The sequence below is a fragment of the Podarcis pityusensis genome (genome assembly GCF_964106645.2).
Source record: "Podarcis pityusensis genome assembly, chromosome: 6".
Classification (NCBI taxonomy): Eukaryota; Metazoa; Chordata; class Lepidosauria; order Squamata; family Lacertidae; genus Podarcis; species Podarcis pityusensis.
In genome coordinates this window covers 10,208,215-10,231,425 of record NC_138030.1, presented here as the reverse complement: position 1 = coordinate 10,231,425, position 23,211 = coordinate 10,208,215, and the positions used below count along the sequence as shown (strand labels likewise).

Genomic DNA, 23,211 nt, shown 5'->3' with positions numbered 1-23,211 from the left:
GCAGTAGAATCATTTGCACTGAAGCCTTTACAAGATCTGTTGGTGTCGTAAGAGAAATACTTGTAACTGTTGCTTAACAAATTATTAGAGGTGCGGTAGCTGCAATGAGAAAGGAATCTATGAAAAAGTAAGCAGTATTATTCCTGCCGCTTTTAGTGGTCAGTTTGCTGCCTTTCATTATTTTTGGGCTTTCCCCTCTGATTTTGAAAAGGAAACACTGAGCCTGCAAGTATGAAAAGCAGCAAATTGATTTCTCTTAAAGCAGTAGTAATTACGGTATACTGTTTATTTTTCCAGATATTGAACCTTTTTATAGTAAAATGTCCTGAGCCATCCAGTTTGCTGCCAAAAATTGAGCAGTTTCGCCTTGTGAAAGGCAGATAATGATCTTGTAAGAAGAAGTCAACGAAGCCTGAATAAATTAGCACAATCTGTCATCACCATGGTACTGGGCTATCTTCTATGGAAAAATAAACACAGCAAAGTCTGCTGCAGGTGGCTGCCTATTTTCAAGATGCTTGTTGCCATGCTTGCTTGGTACGTGTATCTCTGAACAAGTCTTCTGACTACTTTTCTGTGTTTGGGCAATAAGCCCTTCTTAACATTGGGAGAAGTTGGCTCAAATGTTGTGCTGGGAAAGCATTTCCTAGTGTGACACAGGATGTTCTTGCTTCAGAAGAGCTGGTCCAAACCAGCACACTAATCAAAATGCACTGAAGTCAAGCTTGTGTAACATTTTGTTTAGCCTGGTTACCAGAGTGCTGTCATTCGGAGGGTGGCAGAGACAAGTTGGAACTTTTTGAGAAATTGAATGTTATCAAAAGAACATATAACACAAGGAATAAACAATGAAATGGTTTGATTATGAGGCTTCTGAGAGGTTGTGAGATAAGTGCTGCTGCTGTGCCATGTGACTTTTGGCTTCAAGGGAAGTAGGGGAATTTCAGTTGGGTGTGTGTGTAAAAAATCAGAGGAGGGAGAAATCTACCTTTTTGTTCATTTTGGCTGTATTAGGGAACAGGAAATTTGCGGGTGTGGAGCTCAGCAGGACACTGGAGCCTATGGAATGGGGAAGGGATTCCAGAATCAAACCCAAGGGAGAGAACACAAGGGGGACTCCCGTTTGCCTGGACAGTTATTGACTTATTTAGAAAACAATGGATGGTCATCTGTCATGGATGCTTTAGTTGAGATTACTGCATTGCAGGGGTTGGACTAGATGATCCTCAGGGTCTCTTCTAATGCTACGATTCCATGATTCTGTGATACCTTGCACCTTCAGGGATCACTGTCTGACGGGTTATAATAGCCCATCTATGTGGGGATATTGGTGTAAAGAGCCTCAGCATTCATGCTAGATAGAAATAATTGTCTTGAGGGAGCGTTATGATTATTTTATTGTAAGTTGCTTTAAATATGGAATGAGGAGTATACATATTTTAAATAATATCTCAATGGCATTGTACATGCAAAGAATCACTACAGTGTGCCACATGTTTTTTAAAAAGGGAAACAGGTTTTTCTCCCCTTCCCCTTTTGCTTCAGGTAGGTAGTCGTGTTGGTCTGACGCAGTTGAAATATATAAAAAAATAAAAAATTGTCCAGTAGCACCTTAGAGACCAACTAAGTTTGTTTTTGGTATAAGCTTTCGTGTGCATGCACTTCTTTTGTATCTGAAGAAGTGTGCATGCACATGAAAGTTTATACCAAGAACAAACTTAGTTGGTCTCTAAGGCGCTACTGGACAATTTTTAAATTTTTTAAAAATATATTTCCCCTTTTGCTGTATGCTGTTGCATCCAAACATAGGCCTTTGGGTGCTTAATATTCACTTGTCGGGAATGGTGGGCTTGGTCCATTGAATTATCCTATGTAAATAGAAGTTGAAACACTATATTTCTCCCCTTTCCAAACAGATTATCTGGACGGATTTTATTTTTCATATAAAAGTTATCTCTCACCAAGAGCAACATGCATTAGAGGAAAGTAACCTGCTGGTGCAGAAGAAAAATTACAATGAATAGTGAAGAAGAATTCTATGATGCCGTCACAGGTGAGTAGAGAATGATGCATTTCTATCTTTTTAAAGGAAATTATACTTTAATATATTAAACATTTGGGGAAAGTTTGAGAAGGAATCCTGTCTGTTTTGAATACCGTATTTTTCGGCCCATAGGACGCACCGGCCCATAGGACACACCTAGTTTTTTGGGGTGGAAAATAAAGGGAAAAATTTTTTCCCCTCCAGGTGCGCTGCGCTAATCCCGAAGCTTGGGGCGTGCGGAGCTCAGCGCGCCCCAAGCTTCTGGGTGCAGGCAAGCTCTCCGCTAGCCCTGGGAGAGCTGGGTCTTCCACGGCTAGTGGATAGCTTCCTGAAGCCTGGAGAGCGAGAGGGGTCGGTGCGCACCGACCCCCCTCGCTCTCCAGGCTTCAGCGAAAGCCTGCATTCGCCCCATAGGACGCACACACATTTTCCCTTCATTTTTGGAGGGGAAAAAGTGTGTCCTATAGGGCGAAAAATACGGTAATAGATCTCTGTACTTTTGTGGCTTTATCTTAAATACCCAAGCTTGCTAATAGTAAATGTGCATAGAATTGCTCTGTGCATTTCATGAATATGCTACATAGCCTAATATTGTGTCTTAAGTTATTGTAAGTTAAAATGCATGTTTTGATGGTTAAGGCAGTAAAATAAGTTTAGGTTTTCCAAAGTAAGTGTTGCTTATACGTACAGTATTTCAATCCCCTCTCCCACCCTTACTCCAAAAATCAATCCTCCCCAGGAAAAAAAGCAAGTTGTTTCCACAGTGGAATCTATAGTCATTCGGAGAGGAAAAGTTAAAAATGAAGGCATAAGAGTGAATTGTATTGGTTGAGATTCTTACAGCTTACAGTTCATGAGGAAGAACATTGTAGGTTGGAACCTTGAAATGTGAATTCTGGTGAGGGTAGACATTCCCACAGGGTTGGGAAACTGTGTCTCTCAAGCTGTTATCGGACTTCATCAGCCCCATCCAGCATTTCTAGTAGTCAGGGCTGATGGGAGATGGAGCTGCAGGCCCCACTTATCATTTACAGAAATAAACAGAAATATATTCAACCATTCCAATAAAATATTTTCAATTTGGCTATTTTCCTGACTTTTCCTTTCTACCAAAATGGAAAACTGAGTTATAATGGCCATCTTATAGCTGATGGGGGTGGTGACTCATAAAAGGAAGATAAGAAGGTATTAGATAAGAGTATTGTTTTAGAAGGAGAAGACACAACTGGGCGCTGGGGTTTCCAAAACTGTTTGGAAATGGAGGGAAGGGCATGGACTTGAGCAATTTACTAGAAACTTACTGTCTAAGAACTAGCGCAAACTTATGGGCGTGGGCAGGGAGGTCAGCCCCCTCCCCATCAAGCAAATACAGTGGTACCTCTGGATGCGAACGGGATCTGTTCCAGAGCCCCGTTTACATCCCAAAGCGAATGCAATCTGCGTGTGCGCGGGTCACAATTCGTCGCTTCCGCACATGCACGTGATGTCATTTTGAGCATCTGTGCATGTGCGAGCGCCGAAACCCGGAAGTGACGCGTTCTGTTACTTCCGGGTTGCCTCCGAGCATAACCTGAAAACGCTCAGCCCGAAGCTACTTCAACCCAAGATATGATTGTAAATAGAAATACTTAAGTAACTGACCAATTGCATCACATATATCTCTATATCTCAGTTCTGCCCCCCCCAACATAAAGCCTGCCCCCCCCATGAATCCTGGCTACGCCTATGAGCAAACTTGCATTATATACATGTTTACTGGAAATACATTGCTTGTGTTTTAGGGGAAACTCCTAGTTGCAGATATTTTTGTCCTCTAGACTTTAAACCACGAAGCAGTGGTTGTTGTCACCTGCCAAACATAACGGCTTTCAGGGTCTGTCTTGTTCCTCCCTCTGCTCTTCTCTCTCTCTCTCTCTCTCTCCCTGCCCCATATTTCATTGACTATTTCTTTGTGAGACTATTTCTGTAAATAAAAGTATATATGTAAAAAAGCAACTCTTACTGTACTTGTCTACATAAGTAATTATGCTTCAGGGAATTCAGAGGGGGGCATAACCATACCAGTCCACATATTGTTTGTAAAGATCCACTTTGGTGGATGGGAGATTGCCTCCTCTTGATGTGGTTACACTCCATTTTATGTCAAATGTTTTGGTTATTTTGGATGAATACAAAGTCAACTTACTACAAGCCAAAGGATTGCTAATAAACGGCTTTTGGGCATGTTTGTTACACCAGAGTCCTAGGCATGTCTACTCAGAAGTAGGTACTGTTGAGGTTAATGAGTCTTACTCCAGTAAAGAGTGCAGATTGCAGTCATAAAAGCAGCATCAAGGAATTGTCTCTGACTTTCAGTAAATTTGCTTCCATTTCAACTTACGTAATTGTGGCAGTCATCAACAAATTCCACCGCACTTATTGCCAGCAGGTGGCTCTGTTAATTGTATTCATCTCCTAAAATAAGTGAGCCACTGACCTTGCTCTGCTTCAAGAACCTACGAATGACATGTAACCTTATTTTACACTCTTGGCAGCATTGTAGGTTGCATTAGGTGTTAGATTCCTAGAGCCAGTGGAATTTTAATTGCTATCAACACTAACAATAATTCTTTTCACAGAACACTAGAATAAAGTTCAAGTTTTAAGGATAGGTTGTAGTTCCATAAAATGTTATATAGTGTCTTGCTTTGTTTTATCTTGTAATACTTAACACCAGCTGTTACAAGGTAGGTCAGTATTATGTCAAAAGAGACAATGCACGTATTTTTGTAGACCAAGAAAATCTTTAATTAAAATGATTAAATCATCAAATTACAGATTGGAAGTGGGGATCTGAGGGACCAGTTTACCTAATGTCATCTAGTAAGTTTCTGGTAAAGTTGAGATTGATTGGTAGCCTCAGCATTTAGCCATCAGCTGCATCAAATACTTTATTAGTTCATCTCCTTGAAAGTTAAATAAATAAATCCCTGTCACACCATGAGAAGTTAAAGCCAGTTATGAGGTTTGGAGGGAAAGGTGTAATTAATTCTAAAATGGAGCATTCTGAGCAGTTTGCAATACATGAAATAATAACAGACATCAAATCTAATTTATAGATTAGATAATAAACAGTCTCCTTGGTTGATTTTGATGAACAGAAACAGATGTGGGTATATATGAGAGGTGGGTCAAATTCTGTAGGGCCAGGTTGCACAAATCAAATAATTCGGAGGATCATTTCTGCACAAAGCCACCACAAAGGAACAGAAGGCATGCAGGGTCATCACCAGCTCTGCTCAGAAGCCATAGCGGAGTGGATGCAGGGCTACTCCATAGGTGGGGCTAAGAGACCAGCAGCTTTTGTCGCATATTATCCATGAATTTTTCCACGCCATCTTGTCATTGACAGAACTTGTAACTAAGAATTTATACCTGTGTACCTAATTTCTTTCTTTACTTATCAATCCATTTCCTTTCTTTATCATGGTTTTTTTAATTGCTGGGAAGGACTTTTCATGTCTTTTTTAAAAAAAATATGGTTCTGGAAGTCTTTTTGGCTAAAGAGTGGGCTACCTTTTTCTGATACTGTCTCTGTCACAACCTAAAAGACTCCCATGATAATGCTTTTTAGGAGAACACTACAGTTCTCACAGGGACGCGGGTGGCGCTGTGGGTTAAACCACAGAGCCTAGGACTTGCCAATCAGAAGGTCGGCGGTTCGAATCCCTGCGACGGGGTGAGCTCCTGTTGCTTGGTCCCTGCTCCTGCCAACCTAGCAGTTCGAAAGCACATCAAAGTGCAAGTAGATAAATAGGTACCACTCCGGTGGGAAGGTAAACGGCGTTTCCGTGCGCTGCTCTGGTTCGCCAGAAGTTGCTTAGTCATGCTGGCCACATGACCCAGAAGCTGTACGCCGGCTCCCTTGGCCAATAAAGCGAGATGAGCGCCGCAACCCCAGAGTCGGTCACAACTGGACCCTAATGGTCAGGGGTCCCTTTACCTTTACCTTACAGTTCTCACGGTTCTGTTCTTTTTGCATTCTCCCCTAACAGACCTTCTCCTTGACTCTGAAAACAGCCCTTCATATAACCTTTCCACACTTTTGTTTCTCTGTTACAGGTAGCAGCCCTTTTAGGTGTGTCTAGTACAAACACACATTGCGCCAAACTCGGAAGTGCCCCAAAAATGTCTCAAAAAGGGGCAGAACAGGGTGTTTTCAGGCTTTTCCAATGGTGTTTCAAATATACGCGATTTCACTTTTCATGAGGCTCAGTTTTATGTTGTGGCAGCTCTTCCTAATATTGCCTATAAGGGAATGGCATTATGTATAAAAGCAAGCAGGGAGGCACCCAGTTGCTTATGGAACACATCTTGTGCTTGAGTTTCTAGGTGGAGATTAGTTTCTACCTGGTTTCTAACTGGTTGGAGCTATTACTGAGTAGATGAGTTAATCTTTGATGGTTGACTCATTAAACATTTCAGGTCAAGTTTCTCTAGATCCTGGTTTGTTTGTTGCATGAGGCAACCATGAGAGATATGTAAGCTTCTATTTATTTATTTTGTTACGTTGAATTCATTTATTTGACACCTCTCCTTTTATACACAATTCTGTTCATGTCTTTCTGTGTACCAACTGCACAATCTTAGCTAAGCCCTAGCTCAGATTGCTGAGTTGTACCATTTAGTTCTGGCTTACTATTTAGGAATAAAATGGCATTGAACGGGGATGTAGAGGAGCCATGTATATAAGATGGAAGATGATGATTAAATAGCTAGTAATTGACCAGATATTTGTGGGGTTGTAGTTAATAACAACCCCACATGAGTTGGCATGTGGTATTACAGGTTGATACAATTCTGTACAATGCTTGAAGGTCTGAGTTAGCTTTTGAGTGCCATGTTTCAAGAAGGACCTTTCAAATTGAGAAAGACTTCAGAGTTAAAATACTACTCAAGGGTTGGGGTCATAATTTGTCTCAGGAGTGGAGCATCGGCTTTGAATGCTGAAGGTCCTAGGTTCAGTCCTTGGCATTTCCAGGTAGGGCTGGGAAAAGACTTCCATTTGAAAGCCTGGAGAGTGTGCAGCATAGGCAGACTGACAAGACTGAAGTAGTTTGCAAAGGCTCTGACTTGGTATAAGGCAGCGTCCTACGTCTAAAAAGCTGTGTAACATGAAAAAGCTGATTAAATTGAGTGTGTTTGGCCTACAGAACTGGAAAGCCTTAGGGGTCCTATCAGTATGAACCTAATCTGTAAGAATTGGAAAGGAGAGAAAATTCCGACTGAACTGGAGTGGCAAAGTAAACTGCTAGAATACGCCGAGTTGGCAAAAATGACATAGAAACTGAGAGGTCACATCGATCAAACATTTATTAGAAAATGGGACATGTACAAAAATATCTTAAGGACTATTGTAATAATATGACTTCTGTGGTATGATGGATAATTATAAGAGAATATATTACTGCTGAAAATTAACAAAAGAAAATGAAAACAAACAATGCCCTAGATAGATTAAGTGGTAGATGCAAGATGGGGTGATGGGAAGTCGTTAGAAATGCAAGAACTTATTGTGATATGATGTAACAAATATTACTGTTTTCTTTTCTTTTTTCTGGAAAAATTTTGTTTGTTGTTTCCTTTTAATTTCAATAAAGCATTAAAAAAAATCAATAGAACCTTGGTATTGGTTATTGTGAGGGATAGCTGTAGCCAGTGTTAGAAACTCAGGTATATAACCTATATAGCCAAATGGCACATACCTTTTTTTTGTTTCCTGTTATGCCACATTTTTCAAGGATAGATCCTTCTGTTGATGACTTGTAGGCTTCTACATATTTTGCATTCCAAATGTGTTGCATTATAATTAGTAGAAGGCATATCTTGTGTGGAAGATTTTAACATTTTATCTGTTGAAAAATATTTGTCTTCAGTGTGTTGTGACTTGAGACAAACAGCCTATGAAGGATTCACCTTTCACTGTGGTGATTCTTCTATATGGTTTGCTTCTTAGTTGCCCTGTTCTAAAGATTCCTGGTTTGATTTTCTATGATTCAGCCTCCATCTTACTGACATGCTTACCTGACACTTATGTAAATGGTTACATGTAAAAAGGGCGGCCTTATTCCTTTTGTATTCTGACGCAGGCTGTAGTTTGCCTCTGGGATTTCAAGGAGGTGGAGATTAGTCAGGAGGAGCTAGGTTTACTTTACAGGATGTGGAAGAGGAAGAAGACATCTAAAAACAAATTTGCTAGTAAGTCACCTTTTCTCTCTTTTTCTTATGGTGAAGTTCATCCATTCTTAAAAGCTATTAAACTTTTCTTGTATCTTTGTATTATGAAGTTCATACAAGTTCATTATTATGAAGTTAAGGAGTTAAATAATGTCCTCCTAGTCATGGTTGATAAGCCTCTCAAGAAACAAAACCGTTTCTGCTCTGTTTTCTCTATCTAGTCTCCCAAAATATTCCTGAAGAGGTGTAACAATAGTGCCAACTTAAGATAAGTAGCAATGCTCTTTCCTAAGTAGGCCCAGCTGGTGCTTTGGGAATTGCAAGTGACCAGCATTTTCCAGTTTGCATATTCCATGGATTCAGGTTTTTTTTTTTATGTGATGTCTGTATATGTTTCTTTTTTAAAAAAAATCTACTATAAGGTTTCTAGCTATGAAATAGCCTGACTTTTTCATCATGCTCACAGTCTTTCTTCACTGTTCTGTGTACATGCCATACATTTAAAACACATACTCTTCAAATCCTGGAACCTGTAGTTTGTTGAGGATGCTGAGGATTTTATATTTGTGAAAGGTAAGCCATAGTGCCAAATATTATTCAGGGGTAAAATGTGCTTAAGTATATGGTGTTGTACATAGCTTTCTTTTTTACAGTTCAGTATAAGTAAGCTTTGGAATTAAATCCTTCAACAAAATGAAAAACAAACTGTAACATCCAAAGTTTGTTTTTGAAATTTAGGCAATATCCTGCTTTGGTGTAAAAATAACTCATCTTGGCTAAGTTGGTAGTTATTGGTAACTGGCATTTTATCTGATTATTTTCAGTTAGCTAAGTTTATGTAGCTGCTGCCAATTTACTCATTCATCTTGAGCTCACCTGACTAGAGCATGGGTGTAGCCAGGATTTATTTGGGGGGTGGGGCAGAACTGAGTTATCTGTGATGCAATTGGTCAAGTATTTTTATTTCTTTGATTTGGGGGCAGTTTTTCCCCCTGCCTCCCTTGGCTATGCCCATAGACTGGAGTTTTGGTATGGAATATGTTTACCAACTTTTAAATCGGAATGTGTATGCATTATACATAATAATAACTAAATAAATATCTGATAATGTGGACTCTAGTTTACAAAACAGGGTATAAATCCAAGGACTCCCTGGCAGACGAGGGAGGGGCATCCCTCGCAGAGGATTTGAATGCCTTTTTTGCCCGTTTTGAAGTAACATCTGCAGCAACACCTGCTGAGGCTTTACCAACACCACCACCACTCCCTGTGAAGGCTTTGCCATCATCACCACCATTACCATCATCCGTACAAAGGAATGCAGTAGTCTCTGTGGAAAAAGAAGAGATGAGGAAGGTGTTGAAGGGAATCAACCCAAGGAAGGCCACAGGGCCAGATGGGGTAGCTGGAAGGGTATTGAGAGACTGTGCAGATCAACTAGCAGGAGTTTTCACTGGGATTTTAAATCGATCCCTAGCCCAGGCTATTGTTCCATCCTGCCTAAAGTCCTCTATTATCGTTCCAATAGCAAAAAAATCTAACCCGGAAGATCTGAATGATTTTCGTCCAGTAGCACTCACACCTATAATCATGAAGTGCTTTGAAAAGCTGGTACAAAATTATGTCATTGCTTGCCTACCAGAGGGACTGGACACATTCCAATTTGCTTATAAAACGAAAAGATCGACAGAGGACGCTGTGGCGATTGCCCTCCGTGCCATCCTTGCACATTTGGAGCAGCGGGGGGGTTATGCCAGACTGCTTTTTTTAGATTTCAGCGCTGCATTTAATACCATTCTACCACAACGTCTGATGTCTAAACTGGAAGATCTGGGGCTTCCGTTATCACTTTGTGGGTGGATATTGGACTTTTTGTCAGACCGCCCACAGAGGGTTCGGTTGGGCCCTTATACCTCTAATATGCTCAAGACTAACATAGGAACACCACAGGGATGCGTACTCAGTTCGCTCCTTTATATTCTCTACACGTACGATTGTGTCGCTACTCACCCTAGTAATAGGGTTGTCAAATTTGCAGATGACACCACTGTGATTGGGCTCATCCCTGAAAGGGAGGGTGAAACGGATTATAGAGATGAGGTGGAGCGGCTGACAGAGTGGTGCAGAGCTAACAACTTGCTCATAAATACAAGGAAGACAAAGGAGCTTGTGGTGGACTTCAGGAGACAGAAGAGCAACGTCCAGCCACTTTTGATTGATGGGGTCTGTGTGGAGAGGGTAACAACGTTCAGATTTTTGGGCATTGAATTACAAGAGGATCTGTCCTGGAGTGTCAACACAAGGGGGCTTGTGAAGAAGGCGCAGCAGAGACTGTACTTTTCGAGAATACTAAGGAAAAACCATCTTCCGCAGAAACTGCTGCTTGCCTTCTATCACTGTGCCATTGAGAGCGTGCTCACTTATGGCTTATGTGTGTGGTACGGAAGCTGTACTACCCGGGACAGGATGGGGTTGTGCAGGGTTGTTAAGGCAGCAGAGAGCATTGTTGGCTGCCCACTCTCCACCTTAGAGCAGATTTATGCCACAAGGTGCCATAGGAAGGCACTGGACATAGTAAAAGATCCATCGCATCCCAGTCACTGTCTCTTCGAGCTCTTGCCGTCGGGACGGAGATACAGGACGATGAAGACAAGAACGAGCCGTCTTAAGAACAGCTTCTTCCCCAGAGCGATCTCGGCCCTGAATGGGAAGCCCGGACTTTGAAAGTCATCTAATCTCCATTGCTGTATTATACTGTATTGATTAATTAGTGTTTTTATGGAGCAGTCAATTAATTTCGTTGTCCCCGAAGGGGGCAATGACAATAAAGATATTATTATTATTATTATTATTATTATTATTATTATAAGTTTATTACGGTAGCACTGTCAATGGTGGTTGCCAGGCTTTGGGGCCAGTGTATTAAATGTCTGTATATTTATTTAGTTATTATTATGTATAATAATAATAATAATAATAATAATAATAATAATAGTCAAGTTTACAAAAGTATATGACCATACATCTTCCTGGACCAGCTCCATAGAATAGGAATTGGGGGCACTGTGCTATAGTGAATCTGGTCCAGGTCCAGAGAGTAGCATTAGGAGAGTGCCTTTAGCGGCCCCCGCCCCCCGGTAATTATGTCATGGGGTCCTGCAAAGCACTATTTTATCTCCAGTTCTAATTAATATCTATATAGAGCAGTCATATAGAGCAGGTGTTTTAGGGCAAGATGCTATCAGTGACACTCTTGATTTGTTTCACTCTTAACATTTGGGTTAAGAACTTAATTCGTTCGGAGGTCCATTCTTAACCTGAAACTGTTCTTAACCTGAGGTACCACTTTAGCTAATGGGGCCTCCTGCTGCCGCCACATGATTTCTGTTCTTATCCTGAAGCAAAGTTCGTAACCCGAGGTACTATTTTTGGGTTAGCGGAGTCTGTACCCTGAAGCATCTGTAACCTGAAGCATCTGTAACCCGAGGTACCACTGTACCTGAGATGCAGTGGTGTGATGGGTGAGGGGAAAATAAGCCTAGCTTGAATCCTGGAGGCACTGTGGACAAGTAGTTCCTATGTCTGAAAAACTGGTCAATTTGTTGTTTTGTGTGGGCTTGCATTCTCCCTGAAGGAGCAGGCATGCTTCAAAATCTAGCTATGTCACTGGAGACCCAAGTAACCAGTGGCTAGAAGTGCTTTTTACCAGCTGTGCTTAGTACAACAACTTCAGCCTTTCCAGGACCCGGAGGGCATGGCCACAGTAGTTCAGGAACCTGGTGACTTCAAGATTGAATTACTGCAGTGCACTTTCTGTGGAGCTCCCCTTATGCTAGACCTGGAAACTACAGTTAATACAGGATGGTGCAGTGCAATTACTGACAAGAGTGAGACCCTATCAGCATATATCCCCTCTGCTCCTGAGATCTGCATCACTTGCTGATTTGTTACCAGATCAAGTTCAGAGTGGTAACTGTTGGTATGTAGAGTCCCTAATGGCTTAGGAATCGTTTACTTGTGGGTTCACCTTACCTAATATGTGCCCAGTTGACTGCTTTCATCTGCAGAGCTGGTGCTGTTACAGCTGCCACATAATACTCATTCCACAGTTCTAAGAAAGTGTGGTAGCACCTACACTTTGAAATTTCCTGCCATCAGGCAGGTGCCTTCGCTGTACTCTTTTCAGTGCCTGCTTTTTCGTTAGGCAAACTTTTTTGTTTAGGGAAACCTATCCAGAAACATATACAGTCATTTTTGAATATTTTTTACTCTTAATTTTAGTTATTTTCAAATGTTTTAAATTGGGTTTTTTATAATTTTAATATTTTTTGTAGACCACTTAGAAGTTTTACTGTAATCAAGCGGTGTATAAATTTTGTAAAATAAAAATGAAATAATAGGTGGAAGGGTGGGCATATAATGCTCAGGTCCAGTTAAATGTCAGCATGGTTTAAGAAGGCATGTTCAGTGTAGCTGGGACAATGTGGATTTTTGTGGGAATATTTTTAAACTCCTTTCTCAAGCACAATAGGAGGTACTGGTGGGCAAACTGGTGGCTGTGGATGCCATGTTGGTGACCCTTGCCATATTAAATTTGTTAGATTTTTAGGTGCCACAAGACTCTCTGTTTGTTGCAACAGAATAACACACCTACCCTTCTGGAAGTTTTATTAAAAGGATATTTGAAAACATTGCACCAATTTTTTTATGATGCCCAGGATCTAAAGTCCTAGTAAAACCTTACAGATCATTCTTACAGCTCTTTCTTGGTTGTGTGATCCTATCTTCACAAGCATACACAGCTTTTAACATTTCTTCTTAACTTTGTATCTTGTTTGAATCGGCAGTTAAAGACTTGCTATTGTTTTGTACAGCACATTTGAGAGTGCCTCTCATGTGTTTGACACATGTGCTAAAAGTAGCTCTTCAGATTAATCACCCAAGCTCCCCATGAACACTACTATTATTGTTCCCAAATTAGGTGTTATGAAACCTTGGGATCTGATTATCATTAGGTAATTACACTTATGGGAATGCTCTGATTCAGCAGTGTGGATTAATGAGTGACATCACCTTTAGCAGTTGCACCAAGAAATAATAGAACAGGATCACACCACCTGTTACCTCTGTTTCAGTATGTGGTTATTTTTCCCCTTGTAAGTTAAATAGAGGGGAAAGAAAAGGAAAAAGTAAGCTTTACGTGGTCACAAAAATCTAAAATGTTGCATTGGTGAGGTTGTGGTGGGGAAAACATGGTGGGTGGATAAAGTGTTGGACTTGGACCAGGGAAACTGAGGTTCAAATTCTGCTTGGTTTAGTTACAAAAGTCACTGTGTGCAGTTTGCACTATTTCCCAGGATTGCTGTGAGAATAAAGGGGAGCAGGGAATGTAACAAGACACGCTCTCTTGAATTTCTTGCAGAAATAATGGACTAAAAATGTAGGAAAATAAATAACCTTTGTAGGTTGTACCTTTGCATTACACTGTCAGTAAAGGCACTGACCCTACCTAGAACTGTCTGTATCAAACTTTATTTTGGTCACTGACCAGCATAAAGAACTGTCTGGTGTTTTTCTGTTCCACTGACACACTCCACTGGTGTACTGAATGGGCACTCTGCACACAAATGATGTGTATTCACAGAGGCTAAATTTGGGTGCCTTAATCTGGAGATCATTGTACACCACTGAGGACTTTGCACTAGGCCAGGGGTGGCCATCTACTTTCAAAATTAAAATCTACCCCCGTTTTTTAGGGGTTCAGGTCAAAGTGTGTGTGTGGGGGGGGGGTTAGGGATTTTTTTGCAGCTCTTCTGAGGGAGGAACAGCAGCAGCCACTAACCTTACGATCACTGGCCAGATAACAGCCTCCGTTTCTAAACTCTTCCCTTCTGTAACAATAATGTTACAGAACAGGGAGAGGGGGTGGGGCCGGAAGGGGGCCAGCGATCGACCAAAACCTCGCAGGGATCGACCAGTAGATCGTGATTGATGTGTTGGACATCCCTGCACTAGGCTAACGTGCGCTTAATTACTTGGAGGGTCTACAGGGCATGTACAGAATCCCAACTAAACCAGACTTCTCAGTAACACTGAGCACAACAGTTACACTATCTGTCTTCACAACAGTTGTTTGAGGTAATTTAGTTGACTGTATGTGACTGATGCAAAGTGAGGTTCACGGCTTTTAGTCAGGATTTGAACTGAGGTCTGCATATCCTCAGTCCAACAGTCCATCCTCTAGCTCAGTGTTTCCCAACCTTTGGTCTCTAGCTGTTTTCGGACTACATTTCCCACCATCCCTGACCGCTGGTATTGCTAGCTAGGGATGATGGGAGTTGTAGTCCAAAAGTAACTGGTGGCCCAAGGTTGGGAAACACTGCTCTAGCTTATGTTGGCTGTCTGCTTTTGTATCCTGCTGTATTAAGAGGGCTCAGGGCAATACTATACATTAAAAAGAAAAGTAAAGCTGATATGTTAATGCTTTTCCAGCAGCGTTTTGTTCCAGATGTATTGTGTGCTGGTGCTGTACTTTGCTTTTAATTTTGCATCTATTTAAGTATACTGAAGCAGAAAAAGCAGATCCCTCCTCACATTGCTTATGCATGTTACAGATGCTTTAAAACACGTGAAGCAGTAGCTAAACTGTTTGTGTGCAGAAATTCTGTGAATATGATCTTTTGAGCTGGTCACATTCTTGCTAAATCCAGATATTGTTTGGGTTAGTGTTTTTCTCCACATTACCCAAATTCTCTATTGAGCAGCCATGGCAGCAGTTAGTCCTGTGCAGAGATTATAGATTTCCAGGTGTACAATGATGTGATTGTACCGTGTTTGTATATGCTTATGATACCATAAACTTGCTTTTTCTAAAATAGGTTTTTAAGATCCATATATTCAGTCAGAGTTAGATTCTGAAGTAACAAGACAAATTTAAAAAAACAACAACATTTTTTTTAAAAAATCAGTATTCAGACAATATTATTTTGTTGGTTAGACCCAACTTTAGTATTGATATTGTCAAGAGTAGGGCCCTGGTTCCATTATGTACCACCAGCATATATGACACACACTAAAAAAGGAAGATAGGCCTTTAAATTTTATTTTACCCATGTAGTACGTGTTGCTTTATGCTTTATCTTTGTTTTTTGAACTGCGTTCTAGGGAACTCTAGATTTCTCAGAAGCTTACTCAAGTTCCTCACTGAGAACATCAGAAACAGTGGACAATCATCCCTGAAAGACAGCTTTCCCATTTCTCACAATCTTCCCCTACAATGGCCAATCACAGCAAAGTGCTATATAGCCTGCGATACACTTTGAGTTTACACACACAGAGTGATGAGGTTGAATAGGCCTCTGATCATCATTCAGTGTGAACTGATTCTGCATGCTTAAACATGCCTCAGAACTTAGGTGGCCAGACTGGGGGTGTGGGGAGACAATAGATATTGAGAAGGTATAATTTCAGCAGGTGCAGCCTGTCTTCTTTTTCATCTGGCCACCCTGCCCAGAATCCATTGTAATGCAAGGAGTTCTTGCCAATCAACTCTGTGTGAAATGATTCCTTGAAAGAGGACAGTTTGAAAACCTCTTTTATAATCTTAGTAATTCATTGTGTAGAATCAGTGGGTTGTGCTTCTGATGGGGTCTGAAACATGTTATCTCTCTTTTTCTAAATGGAGCCCCTTTTAGGTGGCTAGACCCAAGTAACAACACACAAAGTGAAAACCAGTCCAAGCCTAGTCAGATACTACATTTGATTGTATTGGTTTTCCTTGTGGCTCTAGCTAATGCAAACTACATGGATAGGTTAGTAATATCAACCACCTGCCCCATTTCTTTAAAACACGTGGCACATCACACAATATATTATTTATTGACCCTGGGCAAACAACCCAGTACTGTGTTAACTACCAATAGGTTATGTCCTTACTTCCGACCTGATCCTACTTAAGCAACATGGAAAATTTGGCTCCTTACGATTTCATTAACAGATTATTCTGCCCTGTGGTCAGTAGAAGATATTGAATGTGTTTTTTTATTAGGTTGCTCCTAATCTTGGGTGCGGGTGGCGCTGTGGTCTAAACCACAGAGACTGGGGCTTGCCGATCGGACGGTCGGCAGTTCGAATCCCCGCAACGGGGTGAGCTCCCTTTGTTTGGTCCCAGCTTCCCACCTAGCAGTTCAAAAGCATGTCAAGTGCAAGTAGATAAATAGGTACTGCTCTGGCGGGAAGGTAAACAGCATTTCCGTGCGCTGTTCTGGTTCACCAGAAGCGGCTTAGTCATGCTGGCCACATGACACGGAAGCTGTCTGCGGACAAACACCGGTTCCCTCGACCTATAGAGTGAGATGAACGCGCAACCCCAGAGTCGTCCACGACTGGACCTAATGGTCAGGGGTACCTTTACCTTTACCTTTAATCGTGGGTAGTGATGTAGTTGTATTGGCACCAAACATAATGGCATGGATCATTTCTTCATTGAAGTATATCTTCCACTTACTGTGCTCATTGTCTCAGATAAATATCTTATCCCTTCTTGTAAGCAGGAAAAAAGTAGGATGTTGAAAGAGCAAATCCTGGGCCTATCAAATCATTGCAGAGTAAATGGAGTTCCTGTTGACTTTCAGCAGGATACCAATCACCACTGGCTTTTATAGGAGTTGGCCTATAATTTAGAGCAAATTACTGTGTATGATCTGAATCCCAAATCTGTTTTTTTGCAAAGGCTGGTAAGGTTGTTTGTGGTCTTTTTAAAACAACAACAACAGGGAAATGACGGCAAATCAATATGTGATTTTTGTGGCAACTTTTACAGTATGTTTGTTCTCTCTTTCCCACGATACGTGGCTGTAGATTTCTAACCCAAATCATCAGTTGCTATAGGAGTTCATTATTGAAGACTAATGCTACCTTTTCCAATGCCTAAATGATAGTGCACATAGCAAATCTCAACATTCTTACTCATGGGTTAACCTTCAGTGTCATAATATTTATGTAAGACTGTGATGCTGCATTGATGAAACAGTTAACACATGCTTTACCAAGCTTTTAGCGGCTGTCTCTTGAGATGCAGCTGCTCGTTTTTTGTAACAAACAAATACAGTACATATTGGGCCGAATATAAGCCACCCTTGAACATAGGCCGCAACTGTAAAATGAGATATCTTAAATGAAAGGTTCTCTACACAGTTAGAGGCTGCACTAAGGTTTTTAGAAGCCAGATTTTTATTGGGGGGGTGGCATTTATTCAGACCAATACAAGGTTGTTGTTTTTAAAATAAAGTCATTAGGGAGCTTTACACCTTACATTTAAAATGTACACCTAAAAATACAAGACATGAATGTGCTCTGTGTGTTCTGTGATGTGTATGTTGTATAGGCATACACATCAAGAATCTACAGTTGGCTGCGGTTTTTTTAGTTGACTGTACACCTTTAAAGAGTGAACTTCATTTTTCTATCATGGAATGGAATGGCCCTTAGAAGCTGCAGCAATCCCACACAACAAGAAGAAAGGAGCACACAGTGAGTGTGTGATACTTTCTGCATGACCAGCTAATGTTCAGTTGAATTACAACCTGCCTGGATTTGATAGAGAGATCAGTACATTAATCAAAACGATGGAAGAAATTGAAAAGGACATTTTAGAAAAAGTTGATTACGGGGTATATTTTAATCTTTATTATTGTCCAGATTTCACAAGAAGTGTTCTGCTGAATTTTTGTGTTGGTTTCTGTGGTTGGATCTCTCTACCAATGCTGAATAGGTTTGTAATTCTGTTGACATGGGTAGTGTTTAGAACCTCTATAGGCTTTGTTTCAAACCCACCCTACATTATGAGTTGATGTATAAAGTCAGTGGGGAGGTATATTTCCTATTCTTGTGGTTCTTAACTATGGAACTTGCAGCATCTACTATGCCCTGCATATCAAACCTTCAAATCATTTTATGCTCAACTAGTGTGCTGTAAAGAGCCATGACATTTTTATTCTATCAAGGTAAAGGTATGACCAAAGTATCTTCTGGTCACTTAAGAGTGCTACATAATACACTTCTATCACACTTTTCCAGTGGCTGCTCTTCTTGCCTATTAAACTGTATTAGCACATATCTATAGTTCAGTTTTCCAGATTCATCATTGAAAGCTTGTATAGGTTGCTCACTTGTGGATTTCTTGTGTGGATCATAGAGGGGTGGTAGATTGGCCCAGAAGCTGCATCCTGAAAACATGTTTTCCTGACATCCACTAGTGAGGAAAGTCATTCCTTAGTTCTATACTAATGGAAAGCACATGCATGTCTTCTCACTTTTTGGTAGCACACAGGACACTAGTCATACTGGAACTTTAGCAGTGCACACTGCATTTGTGCTGCCTGGATTCCAGGCTTCCACTGTGCTTGCAGATATATCAGTCAGCCTAGACTGGCTTCTTAATAGATCACTGCCTATGTTGACTATCACTGCAGTGACAACTTTAACATATGCTTCTCTGCCAGATGAGTGAATGAAAGAATTACACGAGTACATGAGTCTGCTTATTTGTCTGTTTAGGAGTGAATGCCTATATCTGTTGCCAGATTCTCTCCAGGTAAAATGCTAGAAGGGTCAAATGTCCATTGTCGACAAAGGATGAGATCCTGTATCTCAGTCTTCCCTAAACTTGGAAGGGGGTGCAAAGTGGGGAAGGGGAGAGAATAGGGTTAATTGGTAGAATATATTAATAGGAAACTTCATTTCAGAATGCTGTCACTTATGCAGTTTACAGAATATTCTTGGGTAGGGAGAATATTTTTGTTAAGAAAAGAACAAATTCTAAGCAATTCAGTTTTGTTTACATGTTCTATGCCAAGAAAGACATTTGAAAAGGAAAATGCATTTCTGAGTTTTTGATTTGATGCAATTGTGTTGTTTTTGGCAATAGCTTGGGGAATATTCTTGGAAGTATACTGCATTAAACTTTGATTGTTGGCTTTTAATGCCAGCCTTGGTTATTTCCACACCCAGTGCTAATGTATAGCTCATGGGTAGGCAAACTAAGGCCTGGGGGCCAGATCTGGCCCAATCGCCTTCTAAATCCGGCCCAGGGACATTCCGGGTATCAGTGTGTTTTTACATGTGTAGAATGTGTCCTTTTATTTAAAATGCATTTCTGGATTATTTGTGGGGCCTGTCTGGTGTTTTTACATGACTAGAATGTGTGCTTTTATTTAAAATGTACCTCTGGGTTATTTGTGGGGCATAGGAATTTGTTCACCCCCCCCATATAGTCCGGCCCCCCACAAGGTCTGAGGGACAGTGCTGAAAAAGTTTGCTGACCCCTGGCTCAAAGGATAGCTAGGGAGGATTATACTAACCTTTAAACATGTGATCCAGTCTGTCTTATCATAAGATCATAACAAAAGCCCTACTTTATTAAGCCAAACACCTGTCTAGTTCAGCATCCTGTTCTCACAGTGCCCAGCCAAATGCCCATGGGAAGCCTGCAAGAAGGATTTGAGTGCAAGAGCACTTTCCCCACTTGCCTTTTCAGAAACTGGTATTCAGACGCATTCTGTCTCCAACTGTGTAAGTAGAACAAAGCCATTGTGGCTAGCAGCCATTAGTAGCCTTCTCATACCTGAATTTGTCTAATCCTCTGTTAAAGCCATCCAGGTTGGAGACCCATCACTACCTCTTGTGCTAGCATATTCTAGAGTTTAACTATATACTGTGTGCAGAATTAGCTCTTTTTGTCTGTTTCAAATCTTTCAACATTCAGCCTCGTTGGATTTACCCAAGTTCTAGTATTTTAAGAGACATGGTGTTTTTTTGCTGTCTAATTTGTTCACATTGTGCATACATTGTGCACACATTGTGTACATACATTGTACACCTTTATAATATCCTTTTTGACTTTTTCCTAAACACTTTAGAGATAATAATAATAATAATAATAATAATAATACCCCGCCTATCTGGCTGGATTTCCCCAGCCACTCTCTATGGCTTCCAGCAAAATATAAAAATATAATAAAACATCAAACATTCAAAAACTTCCCCATAGAGGGCTGCCTTCAGATGTCTTCTAAAAGTTGTGTAGTTCTTTATCTCATTGATATCTGATGGCAGGGTGTTCCACAGGGCGGGTTCCACTGCTAGGAATGCCCTTTTCCTGGTTCCCTGCAGCTTCACTTCTCTCAGTGAGGGAAGTGAAGTTGCAGAAAACCAGGAAGAGGGCCTTCTCGGTAGTGGCACCCGCCCTGTGGAACAGTTCATTGAAATTATGCCCCAAATGTTGTAACTGTTCCTCATTGAGAATTCTCCATCTTCTTGATCATTTTGGTTCCTTTTTTTATGAACCTTTCCCATTTCTATAAAATCCTTTTTGAGGCAGATGACCAGGATTGTACACAATATTTCAAACGTGGTTGCAGCATAGCTTTGCATAATGACATTATGTATTTGCAGCTTTATTTTATCCCCACACCCAATGATCCCTAGTGTGGCATTTGTCGTTTTCACATCTGCCATGCACTGGGTCAACATCTTCATTGAGCTGTCTCTTATGCACTGAAGGTCTTGTTCCTGGGCAATCACTGTCATTTCAGCACCCATCAGCATATATGTGGAATTAGGATTAGTTTGGGCTACTTTACTTTTAGTCACTCATGGACAGTGTTGGGGAAAATATCTCAACTTTTAGGAGCCAGAATTAATTCTAAGGAACATTGGCTCCCCAGGAAGTCCATATTGATATGATCAGTGCAAAATCAGGAAAGTTGCATGTCCATCTCAGCCACAGTATTGCTACAAACTCCAGACTTTCCTTTTAACAGTGATGTGGTGGAGCAGACATGAAGTGCTGCCACTTACTTCACATCAGGGATGATGTTGTTATCTTGGGGCACTATTTGACATTTCTCTCCTTGCTTACATGTGTGCAAGTCTACTCAGAATTAAGCCCTATTGGGTTGATGGGATTACTCTTAAATGTGTATACTGAGGATTTATTTATTTCTTAGTAAAGCAAGTCGTTATGTATAATACATATAGTTTACCAGTTTGTTCTCAGACAGCTCATGTGCGGAGGGGACATCTTTTCCCTAAGTCTGCCCCTTCAACTTTTTCTGAAACTACATTGAAAGGGGGAAGTGGTTCTTTAAAAAGCCAGGCCAAACAAGGATGGAGGGAGGAATACAGAGGAAGAATGAGACAGCTTCAGGAGATGTTGGGTTCTGCATCAAATAAGGGCAGGGTTGCATACAGCGTCTGGGCCAACGACTGCCCATCTGTGTTCTAGAACAGTGTTTTTCAACCACTGTTCCGCAGCACACTAGTGTGCCGCGAGATGTTGCCTGGTGTGCCGTGGGAAAAATTGAAAAATTCGAAAGATTTAAAAAAATAATAAATTCAAATTTTCGCCCACTAGGCGGGCGCCGGACTGTGTCCTGGGTATGGGGGGGGTTTGACCCCACCCTCGGCCAGCAGGGGCGCCGATTGGTGCTCCTCAGGGGGACACCCTCTACTTTTCTGATGTCCGGGCTGTGATTGGTCCAGACTCCAGCCTGGACCTATCACAGTAGGACATCATCTTCCGACTTCCTTCCGGCCCGAGCACAGTGTGCGCAGCAGCGGAGAGAAGAAGACGTTGCGACTCGAGTCACCAGGAGGACTGGAGAAGTTGTCATTTTATTTCTCTTCGGTCTCCACTGAATGCCTTGACTGGGTTAGGGACCCTTATAGCTCAGCATCAGTTGGTGGAAAGGACATGACTTTACAGGAGCAGGAGGAACTAACTGAACTGAGACAAAATCGTGGTTTCAAGCTAAGATTTGCTGATCTACCTTTGGACAGTTTTTGGTTGGATACTGCCAAGGAGTTCCCCCTTCTGGCAAACAAAGCTCTTTTGACATTGCTCCCATTTTCCACTACATATCTGTGTGAGATGAGCTTTTCAAGCATGATTTCTATAAAAACTAAATACAGAGAGAGACTGAGAGCTGTTGACGAAGAGCTACGTGTGTGTCTTTCTTCGATTCCAGCCAGAATATCAGCTTTGTGTTCAGCCAAACAGGCCCAGGTTGCACACTGAATAAAGTATTTTATAATTTTTCATATTTCTGTTTACTTACTATTTCATAATAAAGTAATTATAAAATACTTTCTTTGTGTTTGATTCCTATTCAAGAGAATTACTTTATATATAGTCAATATAGGCACAGAGTTAAATTTTTTAACATTTTCTTATGGTGGTGTGCCTCGTGATTTTTTTCATGAAACAAGTGTGCCTTTTCCCAAAAAAAGGTTGAAAAACACTGTTCTAGAATACCAAGCTTGCTCTCTGCTCAGAATGACTATCCTCCCAATAAAATATATTTTGTGTGTGTAAGCCAGCTGGCCATTGTAGCTGATTGGCAGAAGTACGGGTAGTTATGAGGGAGGGGGATTAATCAAGCACAAGAGGTAGCTTGGAATGTTTCAAATGCACACTCTTTCATATTGGAGTAAAGTAAAATTTAGTTATTCCAGCCATGCATGTACACACATACCCCACACTTGGGTTAATTGCATTAGTGACTATAACACAAATCAGTTGGGTACTAGCTTAGTAAAATAAGATGCCAGCATTTTGAAGAAATACATGTGCTTTGTATTATTCAAATTGATCGTGCCTTTAGCATCCTTGCCTTTACTAGTTCCTAGTTAGAGACAAATTTTTGCACTTCATTTACACAGGCTTTGATTCTGATAATTCTTCAGGGGAGTTTTCAGAAGCAATTCATAAAGTCGATGTGGATGCCCACCAAAGTAATAGAACTGGAAGACACAATGGCGATGGACCAGTGCAAGAGAATGGAATCAAGAAACACAGGTATTTTCCAAAGCAGGCCTAACAGCAATTACTATCTGGTTCATGCAAATCATAGCAGGTTCTTTTGTTTGGACATCCATTAAGCAACCTTGCC

At 40.9% G+C, this 23,211-nt stretch overlaps 1 protein-coding gene across 3 annotated transcripts in view; it reads left to right on the top strand.

The window, feature by feature from the left end:
• Nucleotides 1-23,211, top strand: part of OSBPL2 (oxysterol binding protein like 2) — a 66,914-nt gene that overhangs the window by 27,145 nt on the left and 16,558 nt on the right. For 2 of the 3 annotated variants that reach the window (XM_081011345.1, XM_081011344.1), the window contains 2 exons: nucleotides 1,917-2,053; nucleotides 22,982-23,117. In XM_081011345.1, the coding sequence (XP_080867471.1) occupies nucleotides 2,017-2,053; nucleotides 22,982-23,117 (173 nt within the window). In that variant the 5' untranslated portion in view covers nucleotides 1,917-2,016. Of the gene's footprint in view, nucleotides 1-1,916; nucleotides 2,054-8,156; nucleotides 8,282-22,981; nucleotides 23,118-23,211 lie in introns of those variants that run through there. The other variant, XM_081011343.1, reaches the window with a different exon arrangement.